The 22,526-nt window shown below is 40.6% G+C and overlaps 1 protein-coding gene across 2 annotated transcripts; it reads right to left on the reverse strand.

Moving 5' to 3' along the window:
* Positions 1 to 97: 97 nt before the first annotated feature.
* WDSUB1 (WD repeat, sterile alpha motif and U-box domain containing 1) lies at positions 98 to 21,450 on the reverse strand. Of its 2 annotated transcripts, XM_086616128.1 has the most exons (11): positions 21,409 to 21,450; positions 17,261 to 17,682; positions 14,175 to 14,359; positions 9,779 to 9,871; positions 8,899 to 8,992; positions 6,704 to 6,737; positions 5,051 to 5,091; positions 4,847 to 4,953; positions 3,761 to 3,940; positions 1,511 to 1,651; positions 98 to 510 (listed from the first exon to the last, which is right to left on the reverse strand). In XM_086616128.1, the coding sequence occupies exons 2-11, from the start codon at positions 17,656 to 17,658 to the stop codon at positions 347 to 349; spliced, it is 1,437 nt and encodes a 478-aa protein (XP_086472254.1). In that variant the 5' UTR covers positions 17,659 to 17,682; positions 21,409 to 21,450; the 3' UTR covers positions 98 to 346. The 2 variants fall into 2 exon arrangements, with proteins under 2 accessions (XP_086472254.1, XP_086472253.1); XM_086616127.1 differs by lacking the exon at positions 21,409 to 21,450 and having other exon boundaries at positions 17,261 to 18,833.
* Between the last annotated feature and the right edge of the window lie 1,076 nt (positions 21,451 to 22,526).

The raw sequence follows: 22,526 nt of genomic DNA on the forward strand, positions 1-22,526 counted from the left end.
ATCAGAAAAAGAAATATGGATTATATAGTTTTCTATTTCTTACCTTCTGAAAAACATGGCAAAATCAAGACTCGGAACTCATAAATGTAGTGGAGATTTTAGGAAAACTTTATTTGAATAACTGCATCTGAACCCTCCGTTTCTTAAACAGAAGTACCGCAAAGTGTTTTTTCTGGCAGCTTCCAACAGTGAAAATTTTCTTTCTAACAAATATTTACATGACAGCCACAGATTAAAACAGCAACACAATTCTTTCTTTCCAGTTGTTTCTGATACAATTATTTCTTTTGGCTACATGCAATTTCATTGCAATTAATTTTAACAAACTACTTCAAATCTAAGTGGTTCAACTGCATTTCTGCTGTGTCTCCTGCCAGCGACCGATGGCCATCTTCAGCGTCCTGTTCGGTGTAAGCGTAAGAGAAGGGAGAGGCAGATTCGTCATGGGACTGGATCGTCTTTTATTGGTGATCCAGTTTTCCATTGCTTCCTTTTCATAGGAATAGCCATCTACAAAGACACCATCATCAAAAGCTCTTACCTGATGCTTGGACACTTGTACTGCACAGATTTTAGCTATTTACTTTTAAAGACATGTAAGGGAATCTCCTCTCTGAGGAGGTCACAAGGTGTTAATGCATGAACTTGTGACTAACGTACACAGGTGGTGAACATGACCAAATTACATAAAGTCTTCCTCTGTCATTATTTAAGGAATTATATACAGTGCAGATAAAGTTCACTACAAGGCTGGAGTGACAAAAGCATACGCAAGGGTGTCCTGCTATTGCTATTGTTTAGAACCTCAAGCCCTGTTAAGTGCAGTGCTTACCACTCCAGCAGTTAGCAAATGTTTTCGTATTTTGAATGGTTTAATTCTCAAAAGTCTGGCCTGATACCTCAAAACTGTATGAAGTTAGACACTGTTTACAGAGGTCAAAGAAACATACTGGTCTTTTGATGATCATTTGCCTCCCACTCCCAGCCCCACTATAAAACAGTTCTTCATAAAATGTTTTAATTACAGAACATCTTCTGCTCCTTGTATATCTCAGTTCCAAGGGCTTGAATTTAAATGAATCTCAGTCTGTACAAACTTTTAAGTACATATACACAGTGTGCTGAGAGTAGTGATGAGTCTATTTTTTGGTTTTTGCCCCCTCCATGTGCACAATTTCATTTTGCACTTGCCAAGACAACTCTGCAATTAGGCTTGTAATTATATTTGCAAAGGCACATAAAGGAAGGAACATTAAAAAACAAAAATAAAAAAATCTATACAGCCTCATCAGCAGAGTTGACACTAAGCAAATTGCTTGATACAGTATTTTTCTTTATGTCAGAGAGAAAATTTGGCAAATTAAATACTTACCACAGTTCTATGTTTTTGCAACAGCTATTTAGAATAGTTTACCTTTCTACAACTGCCAAGATACGCCCATTTTTGTGTTCCCACACCTATCTTTACCCTTAAGTAATTCATTTTAGTCAACGTCATTTGAAGACATACCTGCTGCAATGACAGGGTCCTTCATAAGCTCCCTTGTTATAGGACATAAGAATTCATCAGGGATGGTAACAGAAACAGGGATCATTTTCATCTTCAGTTCTTCAGTTTTCTGGAGGACTTTACTGCGCAGGCCTAGAGACTCTGGAAAGTTATTAGTACATGAAATGGACAACACAGACACGTAAGGCGAAGAGGTTTGCTCTCGCCTTCATCAGTTGTGCTACAGGAGACAGCTCCTTCTCGCCACTCCCGCCTCCTACAGGAAAATCTGCAGATGCCCCTGGCCACCACTACCAACAGCTCAGCTACAACACGTCCCTCCTGCTGGCTAACAGTAACCGGGAGTAATGAAAACAAACAGTAAAACAAAGGCAAGTGCAACACTGCTGCAAAGCCGTGGCTACCGGGCAGAACAGCGGTTTGCTGATGCGTAATAGAATGACACACACTGCTGCATGTGCTAACTGTAGATAAAAGTGAGGCAGAGTGGAAGATAACAGTGTGCCTCCCTTGAAACTGGACTATATAAATAACAATATGAAAGTATAAGAGTGCACAAGTGCCATCATCACCTCCAAACAGAAGACTACCTACCACCAAAGTCAAGACTCATCCTGCTTGGACCAGGTTTGCCCTGCAGCTTGGCACAGGGTCACATTCATGTCACCATTATGGACATGAAGTGTTAAATTTGTAACAGAGCAGTAGGGAGGCATTCAGATGTTGCTTAATCTCCCCAAAAGTCTGATTCCAATAAAGCTGCACAGGCTCAACACAAGGACTCTGCTGTTGGTGTAGCATTACACAAGAGAAGATGAGAAGGATGTGATGTTTACTCCAGTTCCAACGGGCAAAGAGCGAGAAAGCAACAGCTTCCCAGGATCAGCCTGTGCTCTACACGTGCTCTGTCTGAAGTCACATCCATCCTTTGCATCTTACAGCCTGCCTTACACAGGCTTTTACAGTTCGGGTTTTACTTCAGTTTGAAATTGTTCTTGACAGTGTCATTAAAAATCCAGAGACAACACGTGCTTTTGCTGATTCGTTCCCCACAGAGAACGCTATATCCAGCAGGTCAGGTCTCATCATGGCTCACACTGCATTCGACTCACACTGGACTTTCTAGTCAGCATTATTCAACTAGCCTTAGCTGGCCACTGCTGCAACAGAGTTCTAGGCTACTCCAGTGTTAAAAGAAAATGAGTGCAGAAACTCATGAAGCCAAGTGTCCTTCATGGATGACAATTCCAGATAGATTTCCAACATCTCTGTTGATTCCTAGAATTCCACAAAGCTAGTTGATACACAGAGATACTATGATGTGATACAGACCAGTAGCACACACATATGTAACAAAAAAGGAAGGGCGCAGGCTTCCTACAATGAAGAATACTAACTTCTAAAAATAAAACTGTACTTTTTTGAAAAGATTTCTTAACTCTTTCAGCCTTTTGCTGTACTTGATCTCACTTTGGCAAACATACCAGCACTTAATGCACACCTAAATCTAGCCAACAAGTAGAGAACTTATATTCAGAAAGTTCCAGTGTAGTTCACCATCCTTAAATTTCTTATTTCAGAATCACGGCTGTGGAATCTTTACTAATATGCTGCTTCCTTGTGATTCCCTCTAAAATGTAATCCCAGTTTCACAGTAAAGTGACAGGACAATGTATTAACGAGGACACCTGATGAATTATGAAGTGTCTGAGCCAGGCAGGCTTTGCTTGATCCTTACTAAATGTCAACATCAAATGCTTCGTCTCCAAAAAAAGTGAAAACTGAAACATACCTTGTGTTTTTCTGTTATGAGAACAGTACACTGAAGAATTTCACTGCTAAATTCAAGGTAGTTGACCACATTTCTATTATAAACATGGCACTTTTGCAGACTGATAGGAAAAACTATAGAGTACCCTATTTACCAAAGTCAGAATCATTAATTATACACAAAGGCTGAAATTCATTTTCCACAGCTTAATGATACAAGATGTAAAAAGGAAAATAGAAACAAAAGCAGGTAAGACCACTTAACACAGCATTGCTGGTGGAAGTGCATTTTATGTCTCTAGGTATAAGCAAACACACACACACAAAAAGAGTATTGTGGATAATGCGACATTACGGGTTTTTATCAGCCCTGGTAATAAAATAAAAATGCATTCCATGTATGGAACTCCTAACTCGCTTTTATCCAACATTTCACACATACACTAAAGATTAAAAACTATTGGATTTCTACACTCTTACCAATTTTTAGCTCATCAGTCAGACTTTCTTTAGTGAGATGCAGTAGTTCCTTGCCATCGATGTTATTCGTTTTGAAAAGCCCAACGAGGTCTGCCAAGCCTTGTGCACACAGCCAGGCTGAAACATCGTCCTCTGACCAGTCCTCAACAGCCAACTTAGATTCATTTTCTACAGTATTTCCTTTGGAAAGGAAAAACAAAAGACAGTTAAAAAAAACCCCACCACCCTCCTTCCCCCAAACTGACCCCAAAAAAAAACAAGAATGAAAAAAAAAAACAGTTCTAAGAACAATGGCAGTAATGAACACTGTTTTTTAAGTGTTCTTAAAATAATGTATAGTACAGTTCTCTGTACTATAAATTCCCCAACATTTAATAAAAGAAATGCTTATTAAACATTATGTCAGTGAGGGGCAATAATTTGGGTTTGTCTTTTACCTATCAATTTTTAGAGGAACTGAATCTCTCTGATGCCTACACTTCTGTCAAATTTGAATTGAAATAAAAGACAGAAAAGTGTCAGCAGATACTGAAGCCAAGCCTCAGGCCTCCTTAGGAAAGCCAACCAAAGTCCAGACTTACTCTTGTGCTTTCAACAAAGGCTTATGTACCTTTGTTCCACATACTTTAGGTGCTGATATATTTTGTAACACTAATTATCCTGTTTTATTCACCTATAACACCTGATGAACTATATTTTCTTGTTGACAAGTACGCTTGCAATTAGCATATTGCAGTTTAACTCATTGCCAATGATACTTGTCCAAAAAGTCTGTCAGTGCTCTGGGAATAATATTCATCTCTTAAATGCTGTCCATAGAGTAAGAAGCTGAATATCACAGAAGATGATATAGCAGATTAATAAAATTAAAATACTTCTAGTATATCTTTTCTTTAAAAACCAGAAAGAGAATACCTCTGTAGGACATCAATAATTCAGAGACAAGATAAGTAACATGCACATACAGTCCTGAGGTTACAAACTAACTGCACGTAAGAAACAGTGGGGCTTCTGTGTCTTCAGAAGGTGTTGGACAATATTCTGCTTTAAATCTAAAGAACAGAGGACAACACTTCACACACTGACCTGCACAGGGCTGCTGAAGGTCAAGCTGCCATATGTTCACCGTTTTATCCATTGAACCTGTAGCAAGTAAGGGACTATATGGTGCAAAAGCACAAGTTGTAACATATCTACAAATAAAAGTAAATGTGTAAAAACTCGCAAGAAAATAATTTAATTTCTTTTACTTATTAACAGTAAAACAGAATAATCATACTGAATTCTTACCTGGTATGCTGAGACAAAGTATGAAGGGTGTTGCCGGTACTCTGTAAAAGAATATTTGTGATTTTAAATCTTAAAGAATAAAAAGAATGTTCATTCATTTGTACAAGTTTCTTTCAAGATAAGGAATAATATTGCTTCTCGGAAGATGACCGAAGTTACCTTCAGAAAGTTACACAACCTTGCCAAAGCTGATCAGCAGCAGAGTCCGAAATGCAGCTCGTTTTTCCTGCTGCAGCTCCCTAGCCAACTCACTGGAATGAGCTGGTGACCAGGACTGCTACCTCGCTCCAACAACCAGCCAGCACAGAGCTTTCAGCACAACAATGCCCAAAATACCACCTGAATTAATTACATCCATACTGGCTGGTTGCTTATGCGGATAAAAACATTTCTTCTCTAAATCTAGGATTAGAAATGACCAAAAGTGAAGAGGTAACTGGAACTCAGACTTCTGCTACAATCCTTCAACGGGGCCAGTAATTAATCACACCTGTGGTTCTCCCATTTGCCCACTAGATGCTGCTAAATAACAAATTCCTGAATTTCCGCACGATTTGAAAGATTTTCCTTCTTACAAAATGTTGTTTCTTTGACAGGTACAGACAGATTGGAAAGATGAGGTGCAAAGTCATTCTGAATCTCTAACTGATCAGTCAGCACTGCTGGTTTTTGAGCTGTCCGTCAGGAGGAAAGTGCCCTATTTTAGGTTGAAATCTCTCTCCCTCCCACAAAGGCTTATTGTCCCCACTTCCCCGTAACACCTATAAAAGTTATTGTCTCATTTAGTAAAAATCTAAGGCCGCAAAAGCTGACAAACAGTTTTAAGAAATACCTATGCTGTGGTTTTCTGCATCTTTCCATCTTCTGGGGTTCCAAAAATCGAGGGGACCTCTTACATACCTGTCTAAGCTTCAAACTACTAAAATAATTGGGCCAAAGACTGAGAAGGTACCAATTAGTGATTTTGGTGAAAAACGTTAACGCTACTTGAAAAATTGCACCTGTACAACAGCTTGTGCAGAGCTGGCTGGAGAAGCTTAAAATTTGTTCTTAATTTTCAGCAAAATTATTGTTTTCAATACTATTAAGTACTAAAGGTAAATATCACAGGTGAAGCATGAAGGATGTAATAACAGTATTATAGAAAATGTCTAAACAATATGTTTTAAAGAAAAAAGACATGGTATTTACATAAAAACGTTCTTGAATTCTTTATTATGCTTGTATTTTATGTGCACTTATTATATATGAGTAATTAAATAATTTCTATCATCACCATTCCCGACTTTATGTCAAAAGCTACAGTCCTCCTTGCTTTGGAAGCTAAGATCAGATTTAGGATAACAAACAAAATCTTTCTACTTCAATATGTAGATAACATGTAAGTATTGAATTCATTGACCAATACTCTACTCTAGAGAAATCACATAACAAACTCCTCAAAGAAATGTAAACAAGAAGTGGGAAAGACCGATCAATTCTCAAGAGATGTTTTTCCTCAAACCCCTCTCCCCTCAAATGCACAGTAAATACTTTGGGTTTATATAGTTTCTATTCTTTAATATTTCTTTACGTTCGTAAGACACTGCAGCAGCAGTGCTGGTATTTAAAGACAGCAATCGGATGAATGACCATGCACTATGCCATACTTACAGTTTCATATATTATGACACACTTGTCCACAGACCTTTCAAGAGAAAAAAAAAAATCAACATTGAAATGATGCAGAGGAAAAAGGAAACCATTTTTAATAAAGAACAGGAAGAAAAAAAACTTTTCCACAAACCAAATAAGAGCAGACAGATTTCTTAACGTCACTTTACGAAATGCTATCTAAATCCCCTCCACCAATGTCCACCTTAAAACACCACCACTGATTAGCCGTACCTCCAGCACGGTGTAAAAACCAGTAGTTAAATATAAAAACTCTGCACTTCCACGAGAATTTCTGATGTAGAAGATTTCCACAGTGCTTATGCAAACTGGCCCCCACTCCCACTGCTCCCCACTGTCTGCACCGTATCTACTTTGTGTCTTTGCAAGCCGTATCTGTAAAGCGGATGCACAGAGTCTGGCTGTCTGTAATCTGCCCTCAGCACTTCTATTTATTTTTGAAACCTTTTCATTTGCAAAACAAGCTAGAGGAAGTGGTGCAATGCAATACATAAAATACAGTGGTGCAACGCGATCAATACATAAAATATTTCATGAAACAGAAATTGCAGTTATTTACCATGACAGCAGCGTTTCCTGAAAGGCTTTGTGGGACAGACATTTCACTTATGACAACATAAGCGAAAAGAACAATCTGTATGTCTAATGGAAAATAAAATAACTCTAGATCACAAACGTTCACAATTATCTTAAAACACTGAAAAAGACTCCCTTAAAAAGAATGCAAAGCAAAATGTCAAAGCAACCTATTGTCTCCTGGGGTTTGTATAGTTTTATTTGCTGGGTATTGTAGCCTCTTCTTTTTCCTTTGCAAGACATCAGTTCTTCCGTTTCAGTTTAGAAAGTCTTCGTAAAAAAGACAATTGTTATTTCAAGTTGCCACTTAGACTGTTTTGAAGTGATGAAGCACTTTTCATGAGAAGCGCAGAATAAAAGCATACAGCCATCAACACTAATAACCCCATGAATTATTACATCTACCTTATTGATAATTTCCTCTTTCAATAGCTGGATCCCTGAGGAGAGCCACTAGAATCCAGCTGACGGTCTATTTCGTGCTGCTGATCACCAACAACCATTTGAGCCAGACGGTCCCATCATTTTCCCACGCAACTTACAGATCAGAGAAGTGGTCAGGATCTCCCCAGTTCGGCTGTAAGACCACACTGGCAGACGGCGTCCAAAGCCTTGCCAAAGCTGAGGTGCAGCACACACGCTGCTCTCCCCTTGCTCACAGACAGCTTTCCCAACAGGAGGGCAGTCAGGCTGGCCAGCGTGTCTGCCCTTGTTCAATTCCTGCTGCTTTCCCCAGACGTGCTGCTTGGAAACGGCTTCCAAGCCCACTGGAAGGATTTGCTCCATACCCTTCCCAGACACTGGAGTTAGGCTGACTGGCCTGTAGTTCCCTGGATCCTCTACCTTTCCCTTCATGGAGCTGAGTGTGACATTTGCATCTTTCCAGTCATCAGGAATCTTCCCATCACCTCCACCCTCCTGGCTCTTCCAAACACAACAGAGTGATCTTGCAATAGCTCTGGCAACTCCCTTACCACCCTTGAACAAAGACTAATAACAACATCAGTCTCTAACTGATGGTTCATAATTAATTTGGGTCTTAACCATTATTCTGTCATCAAAACCACAGGTCTACAGTTATCTCGATCATGCATTTTTTACGGAAAAAGGGTTATCTTGCCATACTCTGGGTGTGGATTAGTGAAGAAATTTTTAATTTTAACCAAATCTATCAAAGACAAAAATCTAAAGATATTTAACTTTCTGAAATGTTTCTGAAAGTGCGTGAGAAGGAAATCCTAAATGGTGTCCCAGAGATAGTAAGATGGCAACGTACATTTGTATTTTTAATAGATGCTGGACTATCCCCATGAACAGCCACATAAATGCCCCCAAACCCGGAAATCAGGAATCTCAATCTCATTACAACACCCAAAAGAACAGAGCTTCAACATCCTACATTTGAAACTCAATCACCCACAAGACACAGATCAACTGGAAAGACAGTTCAATGGTTCTGGAAGTCACAGAACTATTCCTTAATTATTGGAAGGATATTTTGAAATCTCCATCTCTTTTGAACTTTGTTTTAAAATACTGAAGTGTGAACCTGGGCAGTCATCTGCACAAAATTTAAACAAGTAAAAGATACTGCTTACCCTGAAACTAACATCTGCCCATCATTAGAAAATGCACAAGCCAGAACTGGGGCAGAATGTTCATTCAATGTGCATTTATATTTTAATTCAACACCTAAAAACACAAAAAGTAAATTATTACATATGGACGTATTTGACAAGGTATAAGACAAGCTGCTTTTAAAAGCGTAAAGCTGCACCAAAGATCTTGACTCTGTGACATCCTGTCTGCGAAGACGGGGCTAAAAGATCGCCGAGACAACTTAACATCTCTGCCTTCCTCACTTTGTAGTCTTAGCATGTCTAATACTGGTTTAGGTAACTAAACATGCATCTATACACACAATATTAATCCTTTAAGAGATTACAAAAAGATACCCACTGAAGATGTTTTTGGCTATCTGCCTCGTCTCTATATAGCAGTCATACAGCTACACTGCAGTTTTAGCAGGAGCCAACACTGGTTTCATTTCTCCAGCTCTTGCCCAAGGGTGAAGATGTACTGAAAGATTAAAGGAAATCTCTCCCTGGCCTGATAGATGGAGGTTTCAACCTATCAACTTGCTCAAAAGCCACAGTAGAAATGTTAGTGATTAACAAAAGATAAAAAAGCTAATTAAAACCAAATGTGTATCATAACATTAAGTTTGAGAGAACTGGGGGAAATTTTTTTGAAATCTTTTACAGTTACTGATAAATAGATTGCTATATAGAACCTACAGGGCCCAATGTCACAAAGTGCTGCATGCCTTAGCTGCTCTCCTGCTAAACAATTAAAAGAAAACTTTCAAATTGTGGTCAGTTTGGCTGTGAATCCATGACAGCAGTATAAATTTGATCTTCAAGTAAATTGTCACTAAAGATTTAAGACACCGGAATATGAAAAAACCACTATACGCACCTAAGAAATCTGCAAACAAAATAAGCCAGAGTTTGATCTGATTATCTTGACCACAAGAAGCCATCTGGAAGTACCTGCGTCCATGTTCACCATCTGATAAAATTCAAATATATTAATGGGAATCAGAAGCAACCAAAGTAATAGCATATCAGTAAACTACATGACCATTTTTACACTGAAATTTGGTAAATTAAAAAGTGTTAATAAAAATAATTGCAGAAGTTCTAAAACCATTTAGAAGTAAGAAATAGGTATCACTGTTTACTGTTTCCTGAACAAGTAGATAAAGACCAGAACTGGGCTCTTATTTTAGATTTTCTTGATGGTAAATGTTAGATTCCTCTACTCACTGAGTGCAACAATACTGAATTTTAACCTAAATTATATGGTTATATCCATTTCTTCTACAGTTCAGTAGTTCTCAAACTTAACCACACACACATGTACAAAATGTAAGAGTATCTGGCAGACTATTTTCATAATTTTAAATGTCCAACTTTTCATTTTTATACCTAAGTTACGTTTCAGGACTGCAGTCCAGCCAACGACTCAAGAAATACTGCATTAAAAATGAAATACAACAGTAATAGTTGTATAGTTTTCCCCTCTCTATTCCGTGGATATGAACATTTCTGAACTATCATGTTCCATTCTAAATGTGTTGTTCTAGCCCATTATCTTTTTTTTATTTTAATTTATTTTTATTCTTACGTCCTATGTCAAATTACTTCTGCTCTTCTACTCCACCAAGCTGGCATACCAACCTGACACAAGTCACCATAACGATGCTTCAGTGGCATTACCTCTGCCAGTACCAAGTCTTAAAATTCCTACAAGAATGACCAGGATTAAGGCTGGAAATCAGAAAATTTCAATGGACGTTTTAAGGGCTCATCTTTCTATCTCTGTAGTTACCAGAAATGTCAAAATTTTGGTAATGCCACTGAAGCATTGTGTCAGGCAGTGACACCACTGTCAAGTGTCTCACAAAAGAACCCCAGACATTTTATCTCCATTTTCCCACCACATATTTTAATTTCATTAGGTTATCACAATGAAATCCTAGTATATATAGACCTGTTTGTTCACAGAAACAACCAGAGCTACCGTGACTGTGGCTGATCTTGGGACTTACCTCAAATCTGTTAAACATTAAAGCACCAAAGTGCATCATTTTAGCCAGGATTTTACAGAGCAAGATTTGGTCTCAGAGAGACGAGTGGCAGACATCAGCTATCGTAAACAGCACATGTTTCTTAGTAACTAAGAACACATTACTGGGAAACTTCGTCTGGATGAGAATTCTGCCACGATGCACGGACTTCAACAATATTTCACAAGTTACCAACTTGTTAATGGAGTATTACGGTGCTGTACATGCAGAGCTCTTTGGGATGCCTTGGAGGAGGACTACACTGTCTTCCACTGAAGTTTACTAGAAAATTTTAGCAAGATCTGCAAATTTTTTAGCAGTATCACTAGGTAATTTTACTGGAGTTTACTCATTCCGGAGGAGGGCAGCACTGAAACTTTGCAGTCAGATGGGAAAACCCACCCAGCATCACAACTGCTCCATATCTGACGAGCTTCTACGCAACTGACTGAATCTGCTTTAAAGGCAGGAGAATGATCTGCCACGAACAGCCTAAAGCACAAAGAACCAATCACAAACTCTGGTTCTAAATTTGCTCTGAATTAAGCAGGTAAAGAGAGTCTCCGTCTAAAACCATCTTTAACCGTACTGGATAAGCACTACTTGTATGGATTTTGTAATGTGTTAAATCTGCCAGTAATCCCAGAAGTTTCAATCCTAAGTGATCAAACAGCAACACACAAAAAGGAAAAATGTTGACTTTCAATAACATATGGCTTAAATAAAGAACAACCATAAATCAGCTAAAAAAATCCAGTGCAGGGAATACTTGCTTTCTTGCCCATTTCTTTCTGTGTTGGCAGAAGGCTGAAGGCTGGTCACACACTTTTATAAACCAAGAGAATCATCTCAACAGAAAATGGAGTGGTGGAAATCACACTCTGATCTGTTTCAGCTTCAACATGTTCCTTTGCCCTCAGATGCAACTCTCCGTTCACGAGGGAGTTTTTTGGGTAGTATTTTCACCAAGAAAGATCTAGAGGTGTCACTTAAAGATTAATGCCCATTCTGTGGTGACAATTCAATGCTGTCCCTACTCCTTTCAGTGGACACACATTTGATTGATTCGGTATTGTCAGTCACTAATTCTCTGTACTCAAGTATATGCTCACATCCTGCTTCCTCAGCTTTCTCCTGCTTCTGTCCTGCTTTTTTCCCCACTTCATCTCCTGCCTTCTTCCTGCTCTGTACCACCTTCTCAGACAAAGCGGTGCACAGACAGCAGTACTTATCGCTCTGTTTAGCACTGGAAGAGGCAAATGGCTGCTCAGTTATAATTTTTGGTACCTTTGAAAGAGCAGCTTGTGTGTACTCTGAAAACAGAAGCCTACAAATCTTTACGGAGACCACTTTGTCTCCATAGCAGGTCTGGAAGGCACAACAGCGTACCGACAAGGTTAAGGCAAGTTACAGCATTACTTCCTAAATCTGACAACGAGGCTTCTGCCCAATTTCCCAGCCTCCATCAAAAGCAGATGACACCATTTTTTAACTTTTATAAACATTTCTACTTGACAAAAATTTATACAAATTAACCTTTCAGCTTTTCAGACTCTCCTAAATACTTCAGAATTTCCAACATCTGGTTGTTTGGCTATGACATTTTCCTATACTGTAATTAACTTTTACCGGGATATTTCAAATACAAGTTGTTCTTGTTTGTGCAAACGTTTCTTCCCACCGTAAAAGCTATGTAAGCTTAGACATGCAGCTTTTCAGTATTCCCACACAATAATAAAAAAAGCCTGTGCTGCAACGTAACTGCACTGGTTTGGGTTGGGATAGCAGCTCCTGCAGTGCTGTGTTTTGGATCTGTGACCAAAGCAGTGTTGCTAACACAGGGATGCGCTGGTTACCGCGGAGCAGCGCTCGCGCAGCGCCGAGGGCTGTTCTGCTCCTCGTCCTGCCCCGCCAGCGAGTCCGCAGGGTGCACAGGGAGCTGGGACACAGCCGGGACAGAGGACCCCAACTGACCAAAGGGTCACCCCATACCACAGGGCATGGTGCTCAGCAGTAAAAGCTGGGGGAAGAAGGGAGGACATTTGGAGTAATGACATTCACTTTTCCAAGCCACTGTTACGTGTGATGAAGTCCTGCTTTCCTGGAAATGGCTGAACACTTGCCTGCTGATGCGACGCAGTGAATGAATTCCTTCTTTTACTTTGCTTGCACATGCAGCTTTTACTTTCTCTATTAAACTGTCTTTATCTACAGTCATGAGTTTTCACACGTTCGCCCTTCGATTCTCTCCCACCCCACTGGGGGAGAGCGAGCAAGCGGCTACGTGGAGCCGAGCTGCCTACCAGGGTTAAGCCACAATAATAATTTTAAAAGCCTATACACACAAATGCAAAGCTTTCCCTGAGATAGCTGGAAGTTTAAATAAGCAATTGTCAGTAAACGTGTTTTTGCATATAGCAAAATCTCGGTTCTAATTATTTTAGTTCCACAGAAAGCCTTGCAAATGTTGAAGGAATGAAAACTGAACAGAATACGCAATGCATCCCTGCGAGAGCCTACGCTATGCATGCCTTATGTTTTTGATCTCAATATCCAAATACATACAAGAATATCAGATTTCATTCTCAGAAGAAAAAAATAAGTTCTTGTCCATCACAACTATGAAGAAGCACATAATGACAAAATTGAAACGTAATTTACACAGTGAGGTCAGCTAAAACAGCTGTAAGACATTTGAACACTACCACATCTTAGTGGGATGCACAAAATTCTGGGCTTAATACTTCTCTAAATTCCTCCAACTGAGAAAGCCAGGTGCAGGAAAACAGTCATATCCCACAGCTCAAGCATTCAGCTTATTAGGTTTACAGTTCTCTGCATTGCTCTAATCCAACCCTGCTCCTTGAGGAACAAAGGTATGAAAGAGTAAAGTGAGAACCGCAGTCAAGCACTACATCTTCTAACACCCTTGTTAGCCCCAGGGGATAGGGTTCACTTACAGACACTGCCCAACCATTTTCCAAAACCCAGACAGGATAATTAGCTCCTGAAAGCTATCATAAGCATGCTAATCACCTTGTCTGTCAACCCAGTACATTCTCTGTTATCAACCTGACCACAACTTTTACTTAAGAATATTCAGAATATCTTAGAACATCAACTCTTCCCAATGTCATTTGTACCTCGAGCATTGAAGACAAAAAGAATATGAAAATAAGAGCTACATACAAGTAAAATAAGTCTTTTTTTCCATATTCCTCCCCGACGAGTCAAGTAACTAACCAGAAATTGGCTGTGAAGAAATATCACAGCAGGTAACACCAAGATCATGTGCTTTTTCATTATACAGGCATCGCATTTTATTATCCCAAATGGTTAAATCACCACACGATGATCCAGTGACAAAGAACTTTCCATTAGGAGAAAATGCACAGGCCACCAAAGAACCATCTTTAACATTCCCGGATCTGAAAAGCAAGAGTACATGAGATTTTAATTTAGAATAAGTAACATTCTGAAGAAGTGATCTCTCAAACACAATCTGATACAGTCAGTCAAACTCTTCTAAGTTTTGCACTCGGTAACAAAAGGGAGAGAAACTCACACCAACCATGGAAAGAGATGCAAAATAAGCACAGCTGCAGGAATCGGAACCTGCTCTTTGACTGCAGCAGGAAAAGTGTGAGCTGGCATCCCAAGGCAATAATTTTAAATGAGTGATAAAATAATTTTCAAACTAAAGGCAACCTGCATGGACTTAGCATTTGAAAGGCACAATGGACTGTTAAAATGCTATGACAGGATAAATTTTAAATGTCAAAGATAAATACACAACTATCATAACACAGATTTACATGTACACAAACATGGGAAAAAAAAAGACTCTCATGATTTCTTTGTGCTGTTTTTAAAGACAAAACAGCACATCTACTAACCCATACAAGCCATGGCTGAGTAGAATACTTTGTGATTTATGATATAAGGTTAATTTTTGACTACTCACACATAAGAGAAAGCAATGTGAAAAAAAAAACCAACTTCTATATTTTAACTAAGTCAGCCAAAGTATTTTGTAAAACTGATCTTAAAAGAAAATTCCTAGCAGATATGGAAGTCTGGTCAATCCTCAGGCAGGAACTGGGATCAACCTAACATCCTTTAGGTTATCTGACAGTAACCTAAAGTCAGTTGAAAGCATCTCACTCCTTTTAACAGACACTAGATCCAGCCCAGCATGCACAGCTGAATCTTCAAGTGTAAGAAAAAATAAATAACAGCCATAAGCAACAGTCATACAGCAAGAAATGTTAGTCTTATTTACTCTGTCACTGTATTTTGTAGAACAGTTGCTCATTCTCTTTTGCTGATAGAAATTTTATTTACCGCCAGAGGTATCAAACTTAAGGTCACAGAAGACAAGTCAACAAACTTTCCTGAGAGGCTCTCTAGTCAGACCCAGGACCTTCGAAAAAGCATTGACTCCTTTAACTCTATCATTACAAATACTATTAAATACACTACAGTGCTTCCTGGTTTTATACGTACGATTCATTTTCCTTACTGCAGCTTTCAAAAAGGTTCACACAGAAAGCTGCAGATCCTGCTCTGAAAACGTAACAGTAAAATAAATAGTACTATACATGTTCAGAGTATGCATTTAAGACTTGCGGGCAAGATATCAGTATCATAACTACTGCACAGGAAGGAGAGAACACTAAGAAATACACATAAATTAAATTGCTTTCATGTTATTCACATCCATCATAGCGACTTTTTAAATAGCCATCTCTCTTCCCAGTTTGAACAGTCAGTTACAACAGCTGAGCCAATAAGGAGCAACTGGACACCTTCGTTGTAACCACCATCTGTATATTCAGTCAAGCGACACAGCAGCGTGGCAAAAGGTGTTCTCTTTTTTAGCATCAACACAACCAACTGTTGCAAAAGAAACAGAGCACCACGGACTGACATCAGAAGGTTAACTAAAATCCTCTGACGTAAGTTTAAAAGTATCTTGAGAATTTCTAAGTAATATTGATCTCAGCTTTAAAGAAAACAGGACAGGTGCACTTCTCTATCTGCAACTACAAATTACAATTATAATAAAAAATTAATCAGTTGAAAATATATATACATATACATCCCAAAACATAAAATTAAAGTTAAGCTGACTGCAGCTGGCATGTTAAGACTTTGAAATGAACTATTAAAAGTGAAAGGGACAGGATTGGAATGTTCAAGTTCTTTCTTGTTTCTTTACAAAGGAAACACCAAAGTAGAATAATTTCTGCTTAAAACAACAATACAGTTTTTACATAGTCCACCATTCAACTTGGAGGAAATGAAGGTTGTCAGTCTAAAACATGCATCACTGCACATATTAATAGCATATACTTGTAAGAAATGACTTTTTAATATTTCTGGGTTTTTCCCATCAGTAACAAGTATTCTGAATCAAAAAAAAAACCAACAATCCTCTTCACTAGCAATTTCTCAAAACAGAAAAACGCTTAGACTTCAGAATACTAATGACTACAATTCCCAATTTTTCTTAAAAGATGAAACTAAGAAACAATACGTAACCAATACCTCTTTATTCTCTGAAAACAAAACAACCATTTCAGAGCTTCTGTATGCATTACGAACAACAAGGTGGCAAAATCTACTAGAATTCTTTTTATGGACAGGTTTCCAGATTTACACTATTTCAGATAACTATAATCAATCATTTTGAAAAATGATTGATTATAGTTATTAATAGTTATAACTATAACTATTATAATTATAACTATAGTTATAACTTGTAATAGTTATAACTATAGCATAGTTAATACTCAGCTCCAATATCCCTTTCTGTCTCTGTTATGTCTTAAACTGCATGGTTTCAGGACATGTAAATAAGTTTCCCAATTCTTTCATTGCTGGATTACAATCAAGATTCTAAGACCTCCCTGGACTCCAAATAGCCTTGTAATTAAATACTTAATTAAAACCCACTACATATAATGCAATATAAGGCACGCAGCACAGTCAGGCTCCGTTAACTGACTGTATATTACTATGTTTAGAAACCAGATGCAGTATGAAATGCATCCTGATTTCATGTTAAATCAACGAAAACACTGCCATGAACTTAAAAAAAAATCAGGATTTAGATGAAAGATAACTCAGTAAAAAGTAAAGCTTCTTGAGATTGCATTGTTTAACTTTAAAAAAAAAAAACAGAACTCAGCACTTCTCTCTCTCTTACTGATAAACTTTATAGATCAGTGGTGTAAGTCTGCAAGTCTTGTACACAGTACAGCATACGACTTCAATTATATTCTTGTCACTGTAAACTAGGCTGTCAAAAACCATTCGGCACTCACCTGTACAGTTTCAATGACTGCATGTTCCAAAGAACGACACTCCCATCCGCTGCCCCCGACACAAGATACGTGGACTCGGGAGAAAACCGGCAGACTCTAACAGGACTGCTGCTGGGCTGCTCTAGCACTGCCAGCATCCCACCGTCGCCAGTGTCCCACACCATCGTAGTGCCATCTGTTGAACATGAAGCTAGAACTTGTCCTGATGGAGAGAAGCAGCAGCAGTGGACAGCATATCTATGACCTTTTAAAGGCGAGTATGGAAGCTCAGTAAAGTTGTTCAAAGAATAAATGCGAATTGTTTTGTCCAAAGAACAAGTAGCCAAGCACGATGATGAGAAGGCACAGTAGTTGACGTCATCACTATGATCTGCTAAAGTGTGAATTAATGTCGCCATTTTATCTGCTTTCAACAAAAATATCTGAAAAAAAAGTTTAACAGTTAGACTTAGCTCTCCTATTTCATAAATGAAACATACTACCTTAACAAGACACATTCTCCAGGAAAAAAATAATAAATTCATTTGCAGAGGCAGATTTTTCATCTAAGGATTGTTTTATCAGGTTAATCACACCAATGAGATACGCGATTAACGACTTGGTTAGAATTAACACATCTAAACTTCTAAGTTCAACTTGCAATTTTCAGTACAACATGTAAGATTACATAGTAGCTACCTGGTCTTAGAGCAGCGGCAAAACAAGTTCTTCTAGTTATTTAATTTATGCTAAGAAGTTTGCAATTCAATTCTGTTATTCTTTTCATCTACACTAGACAAAATGGAGTAAACGGGCACTGTAGAAGACAGTCAAAGCATTAAACAGGGTTGCACCAGGAATACAGAACCACAGAATCATAAAACCGTTTGGGTTCAAGAGACCTTTAGAGATCATCTAGTTCCTACCCCTCTGCCATGGGCAGGGACATCTTCCACTAGATCAGGTTGCTCAAAGTCCTGTCCAACACTTCCAGAGATGAGGCACTGGAACAGAGAAGCTGTGGATGCCCCAACACCCTCATAGTAAAGAATTTCTTCCTCACGCCCCAACTAAATCTGTCTTCTTCCAGTTTAAAACCACTGCCTCTTGTCCTGTCACTGCAGGCCCTGGTAAAAAGTCTCTCTCCATCTTTCTTATAATCCTGCTTTATATATCGAAAGGCTACAATAAGGTTTCCCTGGAACGTTCTCTTCTTTAGGCTGAACATCTCTCCCAGCCTGTCTTCGTAGGAGAGGTGTTCCAGTCCTCCCATTGCTGTTGTAGCCCTCCTCGGGTCCCGCTCCAACTGGTCTGTGTCTTTCTTGCACTGGGGACCCCAGAGCCGGACGCAGTGCTCCACGTGGGCTCTGACGAGAGCTGAGGAGAGGGGCAGAATCCCCTCCCTCACCTGCTGGCCATGCTGCTTTTAGTGCAGCCCAGAACATGACTGGTTTTCCAGGCTGCAACTGCACACTGCTGACTCACACCTAATTTTTCATCTACCAACATTTCTAAGTCCTCCTTCGCAGGGCTGATTTCAATCCATTCATCCCCCATTCTGTATCGATACTGGGGATTGCCCTGACCCAGGTGCAGGACCAGGAGCTGGTCCACTCCCCTTAAGCCTGTCAAGGACCCTCCGAATGGCATCCCTTCCCTCGAACAAAGCAGCTGCACCACTCAACTTGCTGTCACCTGCAAACCTGCTGAGGGCATACTCAATGCCACTGCCTATGTCACTGATGAAGACATTAAATAATATCGGTCGCGGTACGGAGCCTTGAGGGACACCATTTGTTACTGGTGAGCCATTGACTGCAACCCTTTGGACACAGCCAGCCAGCCAACTTCTTATCCTTGTAACAGTCCATTCATCAAACCCATCTCTAGTTTAGAGAAAAGGATGTTGTGGGGAACCATATCAAAGGCCTTACAAAAGTCCAGAGAGATTACTTCAGTAGTTCTTCCCTTGTCATCCGATGCAGTTAACTCCAATGCAGAAGGCCACTACCTTAGTAGTATTAGTAGTATACCAATTACAAGATTATTATATCAATAAATTTGTATTAAATATGATCTAATTGAAAAAAGCCTGGTAAGTTTTCCTACTGATCTAGGATGAAAGATACAAGGTGTCTTTGTATTTGTTTTCCAACCATCCTCTCTCTAACTGAAAGCATCGTGTATCCATTTCCAAGCCATCCGCACCAACAAACTTTTTTTGTGAAAGTGTGGAATTCGCAGAAACATGTCTCATCATACTTACAAATCTGAGCCCAGGAATTAAATAGATTGCTAAATCTCCAGCTGGGAGCCGCCCACAAATGTATGCCATGACTGAAATACCAATCACAGAAAATGACACTTAGTCTTTGCTCCCAAAGGCTAATAGCTATTTTGAACTACTGTCTATGGGAAGCAAGCAAGAGCAAAGAGTAAAAGCTAATCTGAGGTATGGTCCGGGGATGCGACAGCTACTGATCTGCTGGGAAAGAGCCACTGCATTTTCCTTTCTACTGTCTTCCCCACTCTGAAGTGAAGTATCACTATAGGCCAGGTTATACTTTTTCTTCCTGAAGAGATCTGGTTAGGTGACTATGTGCGGGACTCCCACCAGAGGAAGGAAAAGGAGATTTATTTCCTCACCCTGCAACCTCCAACTAGTAAATATAACATTTACATCCTCTCTCAGCAATGCTATGCCTCTGCTTATACAGCAAACAATGCAAAAAGGCAGGCAGGCTTTGGAGTGCTCAGCGCAAGGGTCAGGAGTAGGACAGCCTCACTGGAAGTTGGTGGGCCGGTCTATGGAACAGGGCTGGAGTCAAAGCTGTTGTACTACAACTTGAAAAGACTGTTACTCTGGTCCTTCCTCACCCCTTCTCTTTTTTCTTGGTGGCAACAAGTGAAAGAGGAAATAAGCAACATTAATTTCTAGGGAGAAGCAAGGATCCAGAGATACAGAGAACAGCAGAAGAAAGACACATACAGAGATGGGAATCTAAACTATTGAGCAGCGGGCAGGTGGGCACAGAGCCCATCAGAGTACTGCAGAAGACTTACAAAGACTAAAAACACTGTAACAGAAAGCACCAACTGACAGCTGGAGAAAATTTTAGTTAGGTGTGATCACAGTGCTTTCCTTGTACTGCCAAGAAGCTCTGTCATTTTTATCTTCTGTATTCTGTAACGTTTGTGTACTACAGTTCACAGAGGACGCAGCCAGGAGGAGGCCCTATTGTTTTGAACGTAATACAGAAAAAAAGGTAAGTCTTGTACTAATAAACTTACAAAGTTACCTAAAAAGAAGCAAGTGGAGATAAAAAATAAAATAAAAAAGATAAAAGTATAGATTAAAAAAGATAAAAATAGAATAACTGAGCATAAGATCAAGGGTTGTCTGTTCAGAATGTTTTACAGTAAAATGTAAACATTAGGAATCCTACAGAAGGAAACAAAGATACTATTCACTCTTTATTTGCCTTAATTCATTATTATGAGACATCTCCTCAACTATCCTTTGCTCTAACAGAAAACAATTAGTATGGTATTGACCCAAGAGCACTGCTTCATGCTCTACCAAGAGCATAGAAAAAATAATCTTACACTTTTATGGAAACACTTGCGGCAGCTATAACCACATGTACTCAGCATTCTTTCTCTTCTGGTTTACAACTCCAAAAAAGTATGTTTGCCTGTCATCACTGACACCAAAAAAATTAATCAGGAAGCAGTATCAAAAAGATTTCTGGAAATTATTCTGATCTGAGGCTTGCTGAAATACATTCCAATGAATTATACCTCGCAGTTTGCAGATTCAAGAGTTGATACACCCCTTTTAAAAATACAGCATTTAGAGTACTTGTTACAGTACGTCCAAGTAGAAAATCGGATATATCCTTTAGAATAAAACCAGATCAAACAATAAATTCTTATCTGCAAGTCTAAGACAGATGAGCTCTAAGAGTCGATGACCAGAGTCCAAGACAAATTCTTCTTTCCAAGCCCGAATACCTTGTTAAAATCGAAACTTCCGCTCCCTTTCAGAGCGAGGCAGCGCCGCCAGCGACGGCACCACCGCCAGCCCCTTCCCTGCCGCCCGTCCCCCGAACGCCGCTGCACCGCGGGCGCAGCCAGGGGCACGGCTCAGGGCAGCGCTCGGTACTCACCCCGGGCTCTGGCGGCGGGTTGCGGGGTGACACTCGGGACGGGCCCCGCCTCGGCTGCCCGGAGCGGCGCAGGTCACCGCAGCCCTTCCGCCGCGCCCGCGACGGGACATGGCCGCCCACAGCGACGCGGGCGAACCGCCTCCCGAACCGCCGCTCTCGGCCACGGCAGTGCCACGGGCACGGCTGGAACAGGGCCCCACGCCGCCGCCCGCCCCCCAGCGCCGGCGAGACCACCCGGAGCAGCCCCCGCTCCCACGGGCCGTACGCGCCGCCCGCGCACGACCCTTCGCGACAGTTCCGGCACGGAGCTCGCGCCGCCCGCGCCACCGCGCACGCGCACCTCTCTCGAGCCCTCCCCGCGCCGCCTCAGCATGGTACAGCCCGCGCGGGCGTCCGCGGCGCGGGGCCCGAAGGGGAAGACGTTCACCAGTTCCTCGTTCCTGTCATTCACCTCACTGAAGCGACATCGGCGTGGGGGTTGCTTTTATTCCACTGCGCCCGCAACTCTTGTCCAAACCCTTTCCACTGTTCAGACTTGGTGGCCTGGATCCATGTAACACCCGTTCTGTCGCTGCGTGAGGCTCAACGGATGCGGGTACCTGTGAGGAGGGCGGCAGGCTCAGAGGAAGTGCAGGTACCTGTGAGGAGAGCGGCAGGCTGAGCAGAGGTGCAGGTACCTGTGAGGAGGGCGGCAGGCTCAGAGGAGGTGCAGGTACTTGTCAGGAGGGCAGCAGGCTGAGCGGAGGCACAAGCAGGCAGCTTCTGGAGATGGTCGCGAGGAAGATGAGCTCCAGGGTGCTGCTGAATCCTCGGAACTGATCAGCTCCAGACAGTGCCAGACACCACTACCGGGCCGCTTGCTTCCACTCTAGGTATGCCGAGAGCGGCGGCTGTCATGACATGGCACCAGCGTGACTGCCTCAGAGCACACGGCCAGAGCTCGTCTCCAGACTGCTGCTCCCGCCGGTGAACGATGAGCCAGAGCCTAAGTGAACTTGTGAAGTCACCTGCTATTAACAGCTCAATGAAAGGGGTTTCAAACAAATACAACTCCCATTATCTATCAGGAAATTTACATCACCACCATTTTCACATCCCGATACATGCTTAGCAACTCA

Source organism: Tauraco erythrolophus, chromosome 8 (genome assembly GCF_009769465.1).
Source record: "Tauraco erythrolophus isolate bTauEry1 chromosome 8, bTauEry1.pri, whole genome shotgun sequence".
NCBI lineage: Eukaryota > Metazoa > Chordata > Aves > Musophagiformes > Musophagidae > Tauraco > Tauraco erythrolophus.

Excerpts from the sequence above, each read along its gene's own strand:
- WDSUB1 (XM_086616127.1), bottom strand. The coding sequence starts at position 17,805 with ATGAAAAATCTGCCTCTGCAAATGAATTTATTATTTTTTTCCTGGAGA. Across the intron at positions 14,360-17,260 it reads CAGTCATTGAAACTGTACAG|ATCCGGGAATGTTAAAGATG; the intron begins GTGAGTGCCGAA and ends CTTGCTTTTCAG. Across the intron at positions 8,993-9,778 it reads TTTGTTTGCAGATTTCTTAG|GTGTTGAATTAAAATATAAA; the intron begins GTGCGTATAGTG and ends TTGTGTTTTTAG.